Raw genomic sequence first — 13,434 nt, 5'->3', positions numbered from 1 at the left:
AATGTTAGGACAAAGGGAAAACTAATAAAAACATTGTATTCTGTTCCTTTACACTTGGGTCATCTTCATGGGGCCCAGAGATGAAACTTCCATGCAACTTCGTGAACAATTTGTTAGCGTAAGCAGCAATTTCTGAGCAAATTCCCATCCTATTTAGGTGTCAATATAAATATTTCATTATCAAGCATGAAATATGCAACACAATTAGTATAACTAACTACTGCATTCATTATAGCACAACACACTAATTAAATTGAATCTATCAATGGAAGCTGTGAAATGCTTCTTCTCATCCTCTCCCAAGAAGCAAGCCTCCTCCATGAAGCCCAAATCGAAGTGGGGCTCTATGTCTCGAGAGGAGGAGGAGATGAGGGAGGTGTTCCGCCGCTTCGACAGCGATGGCGACGGGAAGATCTCAGCGGCGGAGCTGCGGTCGCGTATGGAGTCGGTGGGGGAGTACATGTCGAGTGAGGAGGCGGAGGGGAACATCTGCCATCTGGATTCGGACAATGACAAGATGCTTGACATGGAGGATTTCCTGCGGATGATGGGAGGGGGGCAGGAGGAGGAGGATTTGAGGGCGGCATTTGGGGTGTATGAATGGGAGGGGACGGGTCGGATCACGGCGCGGAGCCTGCAGCGGGTGCTGGGCCAGTTGGGGGATCCGAGATCGTATGATGAGTGCGTGGCGATGATTGGGGTGTTTGATTCGGAAGGGGAGGGTGGAATCGGGTTTCATCACTTCCAACAAATGATGACTCCTGCGCCTGCTTCCTAATTACTCAGATTTGAGTGTGGTGTGTCTTCCTATAAAAGGAACCAAATAATGATGTTTTAAATGAGGATCCGTATAAACTATAAATTGTAAATCTCTTCTTATAATTTAATGATCGGAATTAATTTTCATGTGTAGCACGGGTGTTATCTCTCTTTAAGTAAACCAAAAATTAATAAACATGAAACACTCTAGTTTCAAGCAAAAATTAATAAAATGAAACACAAATTATCTCTCTTTAAGATTCCTATATTGTTAAACTCATCCATGTCATGATTCATGTAAGCCCGAGATAGTATATTATGGAGTAATGTGTGTTCGACGACAATTTCACCTACAATTTAAAATTTTAATGTACAAATCTTTAAATAAACATACAACTTTTTTCTTTTAAAAATTATCACTTCCAAAAAAACTGGGTCTACAAAATTGGACAATAACTACAAGAATCTGTCCTACAGCCTTTTCCATTTGCTCAAATGAATCAACAATATCTTCCCGCAGTATGCAGTAGATTATGCATATTGTGCAAGAAAAATAGTTAAAAAAGACTTTTAATGGAAAACAAAAACCAAATACAAAAACAAAATGATGAACCAACACTCACTATAAATCGGCAATTTTAATCTCGATGAGTCAAGAATTAAATTGTGTAATAACCTTGTCAAAGTCAACAATAATACCAATAATATCTAAAAAAATTCAATGCCGTAAATGTTAGGTTTGATATACTGAAAGCATGTTTCGAGTACGAATAGAATCTTGCTTGTGTACGGAAAACTCTACAATCCACTTTTAACCCGATTCAGTATTATTCGAGCAGTTTCACACGAATAGAATCAGTATATTATTACATTGTGTTTGCTTGTGCATTTATAAGATGTTTTATGAACATTTTTAGTTATACTAGATCTACCCTGTATGCTTGCAGGTATTTTTAGTGCTAATAAATAGTGCATCAACGAGGTGAGTCTCGTTTGATAATGTCCTCAAGAGGAGCTCGAACAAGGTTTTATTATTCGGAAAAATAGCCAGTTGGAGTTTTATTACTCTATGAATAATTAATAAGTGTTTCTTGCTAAGTCCACTCTTGGAGTTAATAAGATATTAATTAATTAAGTCATAGCAGACATTAATTAATTAATGGACATTTATATCTTAAGCGCGGGAAATAAATAATATAAATAACGGAAACTCGGATTACTTGTAATTTCGGATTTGGATGGGGAGGTCAATATTACTTTTGTAGTGGCTTTTCGTAATATTCCAATATAAGCTTGTGTTAAATTGTGGGTTCAATTTAATTAGTAAAAAACTAATTGGGTTGGGCCCATATCCAAAACCTTCAATAGATCCCTGTCTGGGTCCAAAAGGAACTTAATATAAATAGGAGAATAAAGTAAACAGAATAATCAATTTTCATTATGAAATTTTCGTTCCTTTCTCTCTACAGAAGGAAACGATTTTTTTATTTTCTCCTCCGTGAGAATTTCAGCTCCTCCTCCGTGAGGAATTTTATGTCTTCTTTATTCAAGTCCTAGTATTTTGATGAGATCAGCTCACCCTGATATCGAGATACAGTTCGGGAACTAAAGAGAAGATCCGTGGTCTAGTACTCAAGATCATCATCGTGGAGAAGGCGCGAGCAAACGACGATTCTTTAGAGAATCAAATCGGTAACCCTAAACCTTAGAAATCATGTTTAGGATTTATATTTTTCTAAGCATGAATTATTTGCGTTCTAGCATGCAATTATCTGTTTAACATGTGAATTGATTAATCGCATAATCGATCAAATGGATCCGTATCTGATTTATTTGTTTTGTACAAGTCTTCCGCTGTGCAAGGGGCACCAAACCCCAGCAGTAAAAATGTTACTCCAAAATATAATTAATATTTAAAAATTATGAAAAGGTGCCTCGTCAACTATATTTTCGATATGCTTGATTTGCTCAAATGTCTTAAACCAGAACATAAAATGTGATGATTTTTATTTGTAGAGGCCATCACCAAAATATATACTCTCTCTGTCCCCAAAGAGTATGAATAGTGGGTTCAACACGGGTTTTAATAAAAAAAGTGGAAAAGTAATAGAGAAAGAGAAAGGGTAGTGGAAATAATGTTAGTGGAGAGTGAGGTCCACATTATTGTAATGGTATAAGTTGTTAATGATAATGATATAAGTAGTAAATAAAATAATGTGTATGGGTAATATGTTGTTTGAATTTTACAAAATTAGAAAGTATTCATGGAGTACTTTTCATGGACGGATGAAAAATAAAATAGTCCATACTCCTTGAGAACGGATGGAGTATATTTTAATATTTTGCTCAAACTGCAGCTTATAAAATGCCTAAATTACTTTCTCAAAATTCGCATTTTTTATATTCATAGATGGGGGAGTGTTATATTGTTAACTCAATACTTAATTGCTAATTACAATTAAATAATAGCCCTTAGGGCATCTCCAGCGGGGCACTTCTCGTCGGACGTCGGATTGGCTTCCGGGAAGGGTGCTCGGGACGTCCGCCATTAGAGCGTAGAGGAACGGACGTGGACGTCCCGTGAGGATGCGGTCGTCGGCGGAAGGGCGTGCGAACGTCCGCCATTGTGACGACTCGCGGACGTCCGCCTTTTTAAATTTTTTTTAAAAAAAACTCTATATATACTGCTCGTTGAACTTCATTTCACTCGCACCACTTGTGATAACAAGTTTCTCTCTCTCTAAATTTCATTTTTGTTGAAGATAAATGAAGAACAATAGGAACTCTCCCGCCACGAGCAAGTCACAAACGTCGACGTTTCCCGCCGGAGGTGAGGGAAACTCGAGCGGAATGGCGGGGATGGTTCCCCAAATGGCGGGGATGCATCCCCAAATATCCCCGTACTACAATATGTACAATTAGATGGGTGGGATGGGTGGGATGATGCCGGGAATGATGCCCGGGGCAGCAGAGATGAGGGGCATGACACCAACTATGATGGAGGGAGGGAATAACACCAACTATGATGGGGGGAATGGTGCCCGATATGATGCAGACCATGTCTGCCGTTGCAGGGGGTAGCAGGGGCCCCCAAAGACCTGGGGACAATGTTTATCGCCCATATATGGATTTATTGTCTAGTGATTCTCCCCAGAATACTCCTTTGGAGACTCAGTTCACCGGCATCGACACTTTCTCTTTTGAGGAGTTGGGGCTATCTCCGGTCAGGGAGACTCTCAGTGAGGCAGGGACAGGGCAAGGGGCAGGGGCAGGGGCAGGGGAAAAGGCAAGGGCAAGGGGAAAGGCCCGACCTCTTCATCGCGTACAGGGGTCGAGGAAGATGTGGAGGAGACGGGAAGGAGGACCATCTGGACCGTGGCGGAAAACGCCGCGCTGGCGAAGGCCTGGTTCGGTGTAGTTGAGGATCCCTACATCGGGGCTAACCGGCATATCGACAGAATGTGGTTTCACATTAGTTAAGGCTACCTCAAATTCAAACCGGCTGATGGGAAGCCTCACGGTCCCGAGCAATGCCGGAAAACGAGCTCCGTGAAGCCGAGGCAGTGATCCTGACCCCTCAATCGTCTTCCCGCCGCCGTCGTCGCCTGATTGGGCAAAAGACTGCGCAGCGGATGGCAAGGGGAAGCGCCAGCGGGTCCGACAAGGTCCAATCGGAGACCCCTCAAGAGTACAACAATCTCGCCCGCGCGCAGCAAATGGCTAGCCTGGTACAGACCATACATAGATGGCATAATACGACCGATCATTTTTACAAGAGGATGTTAAAGGATGTCATCCACACATTGAGGCGCGATTTGAGGATGACACTCATGCTCGATGATGGCGCCAAGACTGGCGGCGGGGACGACGGCAGCGGCACTGGCAACGGGGACGACGCGGAGGACGAGGAGTGAGCCGAGAATCACATTTGTATCTTGTGGTTGTATTTTTTTTTGGTTTTATGACTATGTAAATTTTTTAATTTAATTATGTAAGTTTTTTTTAATGAAGTTGTTGCATTTTTCCCGTCCGTATTCGTGTTGAAATTTTAATTCCGTAACGTAAATTGAATATTTGTGAATTTTTTTTATTGGGGGAAGTCCACGCGGGAAGGGCGATGGGAAGTCCGGATTGTGCAGTGGAAAGTCCTTATGACGTGACAGGAGGTGTTTTTGGGAAGTCCGGCGGGAAGAGGGTAGCATTGGAGATGCTCTTGGATATTCAATTCACGGGTTTAGATTATCCGGCCGAAATATCAATACGATCAACAAAAAATGTCAATAAGGGTATTAAGGTCAATTTACAACAAATTAGTTGTAACTAACTTTTGAAAAATATCCCATAACTTTAAAACGCATATAACTTTCTCGATTTAAATTATTTTTTCGCACAACATATATTAAATTAAAGATAATTTCATAAGGATTCTAACGATATCTTACTTGCATATGTTTCGATGTCAAAATTTGAAAAAACAAAAAATTCAATTTTTTTATACAGCAACAAATGTCAACTTAGTATATAAAATATGCCAATATAATACATGTAGAATGTCATTCTTAAAGCAATGTGTTGAGTGTTGACATAAGCAAAGCATTGTGTTGATATTTTCAAAACACTATATTGAAATTTTCATTCAAAATCCTAATTTGGTATTTTTTTTTATTTTTTTTTATTTAATTAATAAAAACGAAAATTACACGTGGTAAATTTTAGACTACTAGATTTCTAAAATCCTATGATCTTAAATTAGTTGTAGTCAGCAATTAACAATTAGAGAGTGAGTTAGCAATTGATCACTCATCTTCTAAATATGTATCAAAGTTTTGTACTCCCTCCATCCTATAAAAGATGTCACACTTGTGGGACGGCACGTGATTTTAAGAGGTTTTGTTTTATGTGTTAAATGGAGAGAGAAAATATAATTTTTATATTTATGTGAGGGAGAACTTTTTTCAAAAAAGAAAGTGTGACATCTTCTGTGGATGAAAGGAGTAATTTACTAGTATAAAATACTCACTCTATCCAAACAAAAATTATCCGCAGAACAAAATCCGTACACAATTCGTGTTTTTAAACCATTAACCTTATTTAAAATGTCAAATATGATGAGTTGAGCAAATTGGCCAGCTTTAGGTGACACATAGCATCAATTGTTAGTTTGTTACCCAAAAAAAGATATATTGCTTGAAAATCTTGTAACAGTAAAGCAACCTTGAATATGGAAAGGACAGCCATTGGCTACCTTGTACACTATGAATAGTCCCCAGTTAAAAAGAACCATAACTTGAAAAGCACTCTAAAATTGCCAACCCCTTTTATTTTATAGGTACAACAAGAGGCTACCATAATCAACATGGCTTCTACCTTCCAACACCTCACCTTCCTCCTCCTCATCTTCTGTGCACCAGCCACCGCCGTTGATTTCAGCTATCCGGCAGTTTTTAACTTCGGTGACTCCAATTCTGACACCGGCAACCTAGTGGCCGGCATGGCCGACCACCTCGAGCCGCCCAACGGCCAGACTTACTTCCAGAAGCCCTCAGGACGGTTCTGTGATGGCCGATTGATCATCGACTTTCTGAGTGAGCATTCTCTCTTCCCATCATACAATCTATATTTCATCATCCATCAACACAAAATATAGGTAGTTTTTCTTATATGTTTGTATAAGAAGAGTGAGACTTATATGTTTTTTCTTATATGTTTGGATGCCATCAGCAAAATGTATACGTTGTAACATTAGCTCTTATTCTGAAAAATAAAATGCAAACCTGCTAGTGTTGATGTTTGTCTGCAGTGGATGCAATGGACTTGCCCTTGTTGAATCCATATTTGGAGTCAATTGCAGCACCGATTTTCAGAAGAGGGTGCAACTTTGCAGCTGCAGGCGCCACCACTCTTCCGCCAACGCCTTACTCAGTTTGTCCGTTTTCGTTCAAGATTCAAGTAGCTCAGTTTCTGAGGTTCAAGGCACAAGCTGTGGATATCCTCACTAAATGTATTTCAATCTTCCAATAACACAATACTAATATTCTATTCCTTCGTACCAATCACCTCCTTACATACCTGTAAACACAACAGCCACGAGATTCGACAAATACCTGCCGGCTCAGGATTACTTCCAGAAGGCGCTCTACATGTTCGACATAGGCCAAAATGATCTGGCGGGCGCCTTCTACTCCAAGACAGCTGATCAAGTTCTTGCTTCAATCCCAACAATTTTATCAGAATTTGAAGAAGGAATTGAGGTTGGCAATGCCATGTCTTGACCGTTTCTCACATACATCATCATAGCTTAGATGAAGATGATGAGTCAACAAATCTTTCCAACTTCCTGCAGAAACTGTACGACGAAGGAGCTAGAGATTTCTGGATTCACAACACCGGCCCCCTTGGCTGCTTGCCTCAAAACATTGCCAAATTCGGCAGAGATGCTTCGAAGCTAGATGAGCTTGGATGCGTCAACTCTCACAACCAAGCTTCAAAACTTTTCAACCTGCAACTGCACGCTCTCTGTAAAAAATTGCAGGGACAGTATCAAGATGCAAACGTCACGTATGTCGACATTTACACAATTAAGTCCAACCTCATTGCAAACTACTCTAGATATGGTAAGTGCAATGAATAAGAAAGAGGTTTAGCTTGAAATATTTGGCAAAAATACTGATGACTTGACTTACAGGGTTCGAACAGGCGTTGATGGCGTGCTGTGGATATGGAGGACCACCACTGAACTACGACATACGGGTTCCTTGCGGTAAGACCAAGGTCGTGAATGGGATTTCAGTGACGGCCAAGGGATGCAATGATACTACAGAATACATAAGCTGGGATGGAATCCATTACACTGAGGCTGCAAATCAGTATGTTGCCTCACAGATTCTCACTGGAAAATACTCTGATCCACCCTTTGCTGACAAAATGCCTTTCCTTTTAAAGCTCAAATTCTGAAGATTCTATATATTTGTTAACATGAGATAGTAACCCTATTGATTCATTCCACTCTCCACGCATCAAGATGAGTGAAATATTTGCATCAAATTTCAGCTTCTTCTCTATCCATGTTTTTGTGAGGAAAGCATTTCTAAGGAACCACTAAAAGAAAACTGGAGATCTTACAGTCATCTTGATGACATTTTTAGTCTAAATCTCTATTAACAGAATATTGAAACGACATATATTGGTTTACTAACAATTTTAGCCAGTTAACGACATCGGAAAGACCAGTTGGCAGCCAAATTTTGTATGCAACATTAGGCCCGTATAAATTTAACGAGTGTAGTTTCAACAAAAAAAAGTTATCATCAGACTTGATTATATCTGTAGACCAGTTAGAAGGTCGGCAGTCAGTAACAGTACCAAATCATCATATCTACTTCATTAGGAACACCAACTCTCAATTTTTCGTTTTCTTATTTTTGCAAATGTCTGTTTTAGACAAATTTATCTCAGTAGACTTACGATGCTCTTTTTCTTACAATTCAGAAAGGGTGTTTTCATAGACATGAAATCAAAATGTACAGAATATGGTCTATTTCAAAAGAAATTTTCCTTGGTAGCAATGGTTTGTATTCCTTAGGGTAATAATACCACATAAAGAAGATGCATCAGACTTGATTCTGATAAGGCTACTGCACCTATACACATAATAATGACTGGGAACCTTAAACCAACTTACAACTTTCAACGAGCTTCAACTGGAGTGACAACAGGGGAGACTTCCTCAGTTTCGAACTTGGAAACCCAAGATTTTTCACTCATGTGAGGAGATGATTGACTGAGTACACTGAGGTTGAAGACGACCTCCCCCATTGTTGGTCTTTCCAAAGAATTCTCCGACGTACAAGCTCTAGCCAAAGTTGTCAAGCTTAGAGCGTCTTCAATGGGGTAGGAGCTTTCCAAATTCGGATCCATCCATATCCTTAGCCTCTCTTTCCTTTGATCTTCAATATCCAAAATTCCATTTACCTCTTTCCACAGCATCACAACTTCACCATCATCCTTCGTTTCCATGACTTTCTTTCCTGAGAGCAACTCCAGGAGCACGACTCCAAAAGAGAACACATCAATGTTTAACATGGCTGATGAAGTAGCTGGTCTGGCTGCAGAAAAATTTGCTATCTTTGCTCTAAAGTTGGAATCGAGGAGTATGTTGCTCGTCCTGATATCCTTGTGAACAATGCTTGGTTGAGTATGCTCATGCATGTAGTGAAGACCGTTGGCAACATCTAGAGCTATAACGAGCCGTTGACTCCAAACGAGGGATTTAACTGTGGAAGAAGAAGCTGAAACCTTCCGGGAGAGCCAATTGTCCAATGATCCGTTCTCGACGTATTCATAGGCTATGAAGAAGTTACCATCATTATCAGAGGAGACTCCCATCAACTTCACCAAATTTGCATGATTCACTCTCTGTAATATTTGGACTTCCTCCGTTGCATCACGTGTTTTCTTCACAGCAAGAACCTGGTCGTTGATTGTAGCCTTGTAGACCGACCCTCCAATTCTGTACCGTTCACTCAGGTTCATAGTTTCCTTCAGAATAACATTTATATCATATACTATCGGCATGCCAAGATAGCCCGATACTCCCGGAAGCAGCTTGTCCTGTATCGTCTTCACCTCTAATTTCTTGTCTTTGGAGGCTTTATACATTGCAAAAAGATCCGATGCATCCAGAGAAGAACCATTTCGGTCCAACAACTTCTTTTTCTTGCGCGAGAGAAAGAAGAACACCACAAACCCTGACAAAAAAATCAAAGCCAGAGCACTCGAACTAGCTATTAGAATCGATTGGAGTTTTGATTTACCACGCGAAGCTGAAGATGGAAAAAGCTGCACAAGAATCGGTGTCTTCTCTGGAATCAACACAGGAAGACAAACTGCAGCAGTGAAATTCCTGTAGTTGTTCGCCATCTCAATATCTGAAGCCGTCGTCTGGAACATAGCACTCACAAGCTCTGTGTTGTCATCCGGCTGCCATACGTAAGTAGTGAGGAACTGAATTCCCTTTTCTTTGTACGACTCTCCGGGGCACTTGCAGAACAACGGAAAGATGACTTCCTCCCCTATCGTCAAATTGAGAGGATCCAACACTGGGTTCATGTCTTCAACCACATGATAGTCGGTCATATTCTGGAAAACCTTCACTTGAACTGCGTATAAGTTGTCATCCTTCTTTATCTGATATGTAGCATTGGAGAAATAGTGTGTCCCGTTTGAGGTACAGGTGATTGGCACCAACAACAGCTGATTCGGAATTAGTGGAGCATCCTCCGATGTTAGATTAGTGGCTGTTGCTATCTCTGCTCTGCTTTTTCCAAACAGATCAGATATACTTCCAAGGTCAGCATAAGGTGACTTAACACGATATGTAACATAAGCCTCACACGATGACGGCGAGTCTGCAGATGATCTGAAGTCAGTAGTAGCAGTATTATTAACAAATTCAGAAGCAGCAGGGGAAATCAGAAAGATCAGAAACAGTGAAAATATTATCAAAATTATATCAAAAGAGGCTGCCATCTCTTGAAGGGTAAGATTAACGGATGGCTAATGGTATACAATCGTATATGCTGTCTGTGCAGAATGAAACTTTTCACGATGTCATCATAGGTTCATATAAAAGCTGAAAAGGATCACTGAGATTGATGCACATAACTTAATTACTATAATAATCGGATATTCCTTGATTTGTATATATTCAGATTTCAGAAATTTATTGCGGTAAAGGCAAATCAACTCGACAACAATAAGGTGGCCCACCTTCTAATATTCTACGACAATATTCTGTTTCATATGTTGTCATCTCAAGATTTCAGGAATTGTTAAAAAAAGAAATCAAGTAAAGACGGCACTAACGCGTGTTCCCTTCTGAATCTCAAAAGCAAGACAGCAATTGTAAGATTAAAAGAAAGGAGTTGATGGCTACGGCAACTATATTTTTTATATTGATTTCTAAAGACTGTCACCTTGAGAAATAATTATTGTTTTTAAACATAGATGCAAACAACTATGTCAACTACATAGTAAATACTTAGAAAATTAGGTCTCCATCAATTTTGTCCTCTTGCAAGAGGATCTATAAGAACAGACAACTACATATTCCCTTGATTAAACTTCTCTTTAAAGTTCATATATTCAAACAGCAGTAAAATCGTCGCAAGGGATTAAAAGAGCTAAATCAAGAGGAGTAATAAACAAGCTCCTTCTGACTTAACAAACCTTTAAGTTGGTTCTCGAGACTCAGCATGTCATGCTGACACAACTGATTCTGTCTCACGAATTTCTTTTCCGGGACAATCTGTAAAACAACCGGAGTATAATCTGTACACCATTATAAGATCTGCATTGCTGACAGTGTACAAGTGTCCTGGCAAAGCAAGTGGCAAGTTGTCCACGGCTTCCTCAGTCATCTCTTCCACTCGAGCTGCCTCTCGGATCTTACCCTCCTTCCACAAACTCTTCACAAGTGTTTGTTTAGTAGCAGCATCAGGCATCAATTGCGAGTTCCTCATATCCTCAAAAATCTTCAGGGCAAGAGAAGCTCTTTCACACTTGCAATAAGCACAGATGAGAATCTTGTACATGTAAGCATCCGGCTCCAAATCACACTGTCTCACCATGGCAAAGATTCTCTGCACAGTCTTGATATCTCCTTGAAGCGCATAATGATGCATCAACCCAGAAAATGTCTGCACATCCGGGCAAACCCCGCGCAGCATCATCTCCTCAAGTATTTCAAAGGCTTCACCATTCATCTGGCACTTTGCTAATGTCCTCAAGAGCGACGAATACAGAATAAGCTGACTATTTTGTGACAATGGACCACAAATTGTTCTGACATTTTGGAAAATCTCTAAAGCTGCATCACCCCTCCTCGAGAATCCATAAGAGTCAATAATCAACCTAATGGTGCTGAACGACAATAGCATGCCTTCTCGCTTTATCTTAAACAGCAGCTGTTCAACCAGCTGCACGCATCCATGGCGAGCCAACTTGGCAATCATCCTCGACACTGTGTAAATATCATGAACGAATCCAGGCTGACGAGCCACCCAGCAGAAGAACTCCCATGCTGTTTCAGGTGATTTGAAGTTCCTAATTAATTTGCAAACCAGGCGGCTTGTCCACATAATGTTTGCAGCTTCTAGCACAGCCACTTCTTCATCTTCCCAATGTTTCAATGCACTCGCCAAAGCAGCTGGATCCAACCATGGTTTCAACTGTACTTCATCCTTTTCGACACCACAAAGACCAGAAGCTCCCTCATCCTCGTCATCAACATCATCCTCGTTGCTGACTAAGGAATAGCATATGCTTTTTATCCTCTCATCAGGCATCATTTCCTTAATCAGTTCATCAGCCTCTTCGCCATAGCCAGCCTCTTTCATCACCTCTAGCGACATCAGCATTGCTCGACCAGGCAATATCCCATCAGCTCGCATCTCATTGAGCAAGATTTTCACAACTTCCAACTTGTTAGCACTAGTAAAAGCTTCCACCAACATAGAATACTGCATCAACGTACGCCTAATTCTCATAAGAGGCAGCATTTTAAAGAGTTTCAAGGCTGAATCTAGTTTCTCAAACTTAACGAGGTGCTGAATGATCACTGTATACGTTCTGCAGTTCGGAAGGGCGCCTTCCTCAACCATCCTACAAAACACCTTGACAGCCTCTGCATCCATGCCCTTCTCCACACAGAGCTTCATCACAACGTTGTAGGACTCGGTGCAAGGATGCTTGTCCAATGTTCTTCGCCACTCATGCCAGACGCCACTGACCTCAGTCAGATCACCTGCAGCAGCGTACCACCGCATTCTATCCATGAAACTTGCATAGGCCACATTTGTAAATTTTCCAGTATTTATGGCGTCAATCAACGCTCCGAGTTTCCTCGTCTGTCCAGATTTAGCAAGAATCTTGGCCAATGCGTGGAGGGTCTCTTGCGTATGAGAAAAAGTTTCGATCTTTTTAAGATTTTTGATCAAATGCAGAGCGGAAAGAGGCGAGGGAGCCGACCGGAGAGCATTGGTGACGACAAACGAGTCCAGAGTAGGACTCCTCAATAAAGTAACGAGAGACGAATCCGGAGCATTGGAACGGAGACAGAGTCTTATCGAATCAATGAGTTTTGCCCTTTGGAGATACAGAGACATTTTGCTCATGTTTCTGGCGCCCCACGAAAAATAGCATGCTTGTAGAGTGAAATTCTTGCAGCAGGCTGATGCAGTGTATATTGAGGTGGAATACATTGGTAGATGATAGAAAGATTGAAAAAATAAAAGAAAAAGTGATAAACACGAGAATGGGGACACTAGTTCTCTGAACAGAAATGAGAGAAGAATGGAAAAACTATTGTGGGACAAATATCAAACAGCTGGCGTGCATAAATTTTGAGAAAGTGCAAACTGACTCGGATAAACATCAACATAACGAAGTGCATTATGATTCATTTCTGGAAGCTGTAAATATCTCAACACAGTGTGGGTTTTAAGTAGAAAAAGAAAACCAATTGCTATGGCAGCGTAAACTCAGACAGAAAGGAGAGAATTGAGGACGAGGAGGGAGAATACAGAAATTATTATTATTAATATAATAATAAAAAAACAAGTTCAACTGGGCTTTAAAGAATTGGGCTATAGGAATAATTTAGAGCCCAATATTTTA

General features: G+C 40.5%; 4 protein-coding genes across 5 annotated transcripts; 2 read left to right on the top strand and 2 right to left on the bottom strand.

Annotated features, from left to right (window-relative positions):
• Positions 1 to 203: 203 nt before the first annotated feature.
• LOC125196831 (putative calcium-binding protein CML19) lies at positions 204 to 912 on the top strand. The gene has a single exon (XM_048095481.1). It carries the CDS (start codon positions 266 to 268, stop codon positions 776 to 778), a length of 513 nt encoding a protein of 170 aa, XP_047951438.1. The 5' UTR covers positions 204 to 265; the 3' UTR covers positions 779 to 912.
• Positions 913 to 5,979: 5,067 nt separating this feature from the next.
• On the bottom strand, positions 5,980 to 10,287 carry LOC125195120 (serine/threonine receptor-like kinase NFP). Its single transcript, XM_048093316.1, has 3 exons — positions 6,829 to 10,287; positions 6,534 to 6,720; positions 5,980 to 6,373 (listed from the first exon to the last, which is right to left on the bottom strand). Exon 1 carries the CDS (start codon positions 10,285 to 10,287, stop codon positions 8,446 to 8,448), a length of 1,842 nt encoding a protein of 613 aa, XP_047949273.1. The 3' UTR covers positions 5,980 to 6,373; positions 6,534 to 6,720; positions 6,829 to 8,445.
• Positions 6,116 to 7,764, top strand: LOC125192776 (GDSL esterase/lipase At1g54790-like). The gene is made up of 5 exons (XM_048090426.1): positions 6,116 to 6,344; positions 6,560 to 6,760; positions 6,844 to 7,010; positions 7,103 to 7,373; positions 7,445 to 7,764. The coding sequence occupies exons 1-5, from the start codon at positions 6,116 to 6,118 to the stop codon at positions 7,711 to 7,713; spliced, it is 1,137 nt and encodes a 378-aa protein (XP_047946383.1). The 3' UTR covers positions 7,714 to 7,764.
• LOC125192775 (pentatricopeptide repeat-containing protein At5g66631) lies at positions 10,036 to 13,377 on the bottom strand. Of its 2 annotated transcripts, none has more exons than XM_048090425.1 (2): positions 10,987 to 13,377; positions 10,036 to 10,166 (listed from the first exon to the last, which is right to left on the bottom strand). In XM_048090425.1, exon 1 carries the CDS (start codon positions 13,017 to 13,019, stop codon positions 11,016 to 11,018), a length of 2,004 nt encoding a protein of 667 aa, XP_047946382.1. In that variant the 5' UTR covers positions 13,020 to 13,377; the 3' UTR covers positions 10,036 to 10,166; positions 10,987 to 11,015. The 2 variants fall into 2 exon arrangements, with proteins under 2 accessions (XP_047946382.1, XP_047946381.1); XM_048090424.1 differs by having other exon boundaries at positions 10,057 to 10,177.
• Positions 13,378 to 13,434: the final 57 nt, after the last annotated feature.

This window comes from Salvia hispanica, chromosome 6 (assembly GCF_023119035.1).
Source record: "Salvia hispanica cultivar TCC Black 2014 chromosome 6, UniMelb_Shisp_WGS_1.0, whole genome shotgun sequence".
Classification (NCBI taxonomy): domain Eukaryota; kingdom Viridiplantae; phylum Streptophyta; class Magnoliopsida; order Lamiales; family Lamiaceae; genus Salvia; species Salvia hispanica.
This window is presented reverse-complemented; position numbering and strand designations above follow the sequence as displayed.

Coding starts and splice junctions, on each gene's coding strand:
- LOC125192776 (XM_048090426.1), top strand. CDS start 6,116: ATGGCTTCTACCTTCCAACACCTCACCTTCCTCCTCCTCATCTTCTGT. Junction 6,345..6,559: donor ATTGATCATCGACTTTCTGA/GTGAGCATTCTC, acceptor GTTTGTCTGCAG/TGGATGCAATGGACTTGCCC. Junction 7,011..7,102: donor AATTTGAAGAAGGAATTGAG/GTTGGCAATGCC, acceptor AACTTCCTGCAG/AAACTGTACGACGAAGGAGC.
- LOC125196831 (XM_048095481.1), top strand. CDS start 266: ATGGAAGCTGTGAAATGCTTCTTCTCATCCTCTCCCAAGAAGCAAGCC.
- LOC125192775 (XM_048090425.1), bottom strand. CDS start 13,019: ATGTATTCCACCTCAATATACACTGCATCAGCCTGCTGCAAGAATTTC.
- LOC125195120 (XM_048093316.1), bottom strand. CDS start 10,287: ATGGCAGCCTCTTTTGATATAATTTTGATAATATTTTCACTGTTTCTG.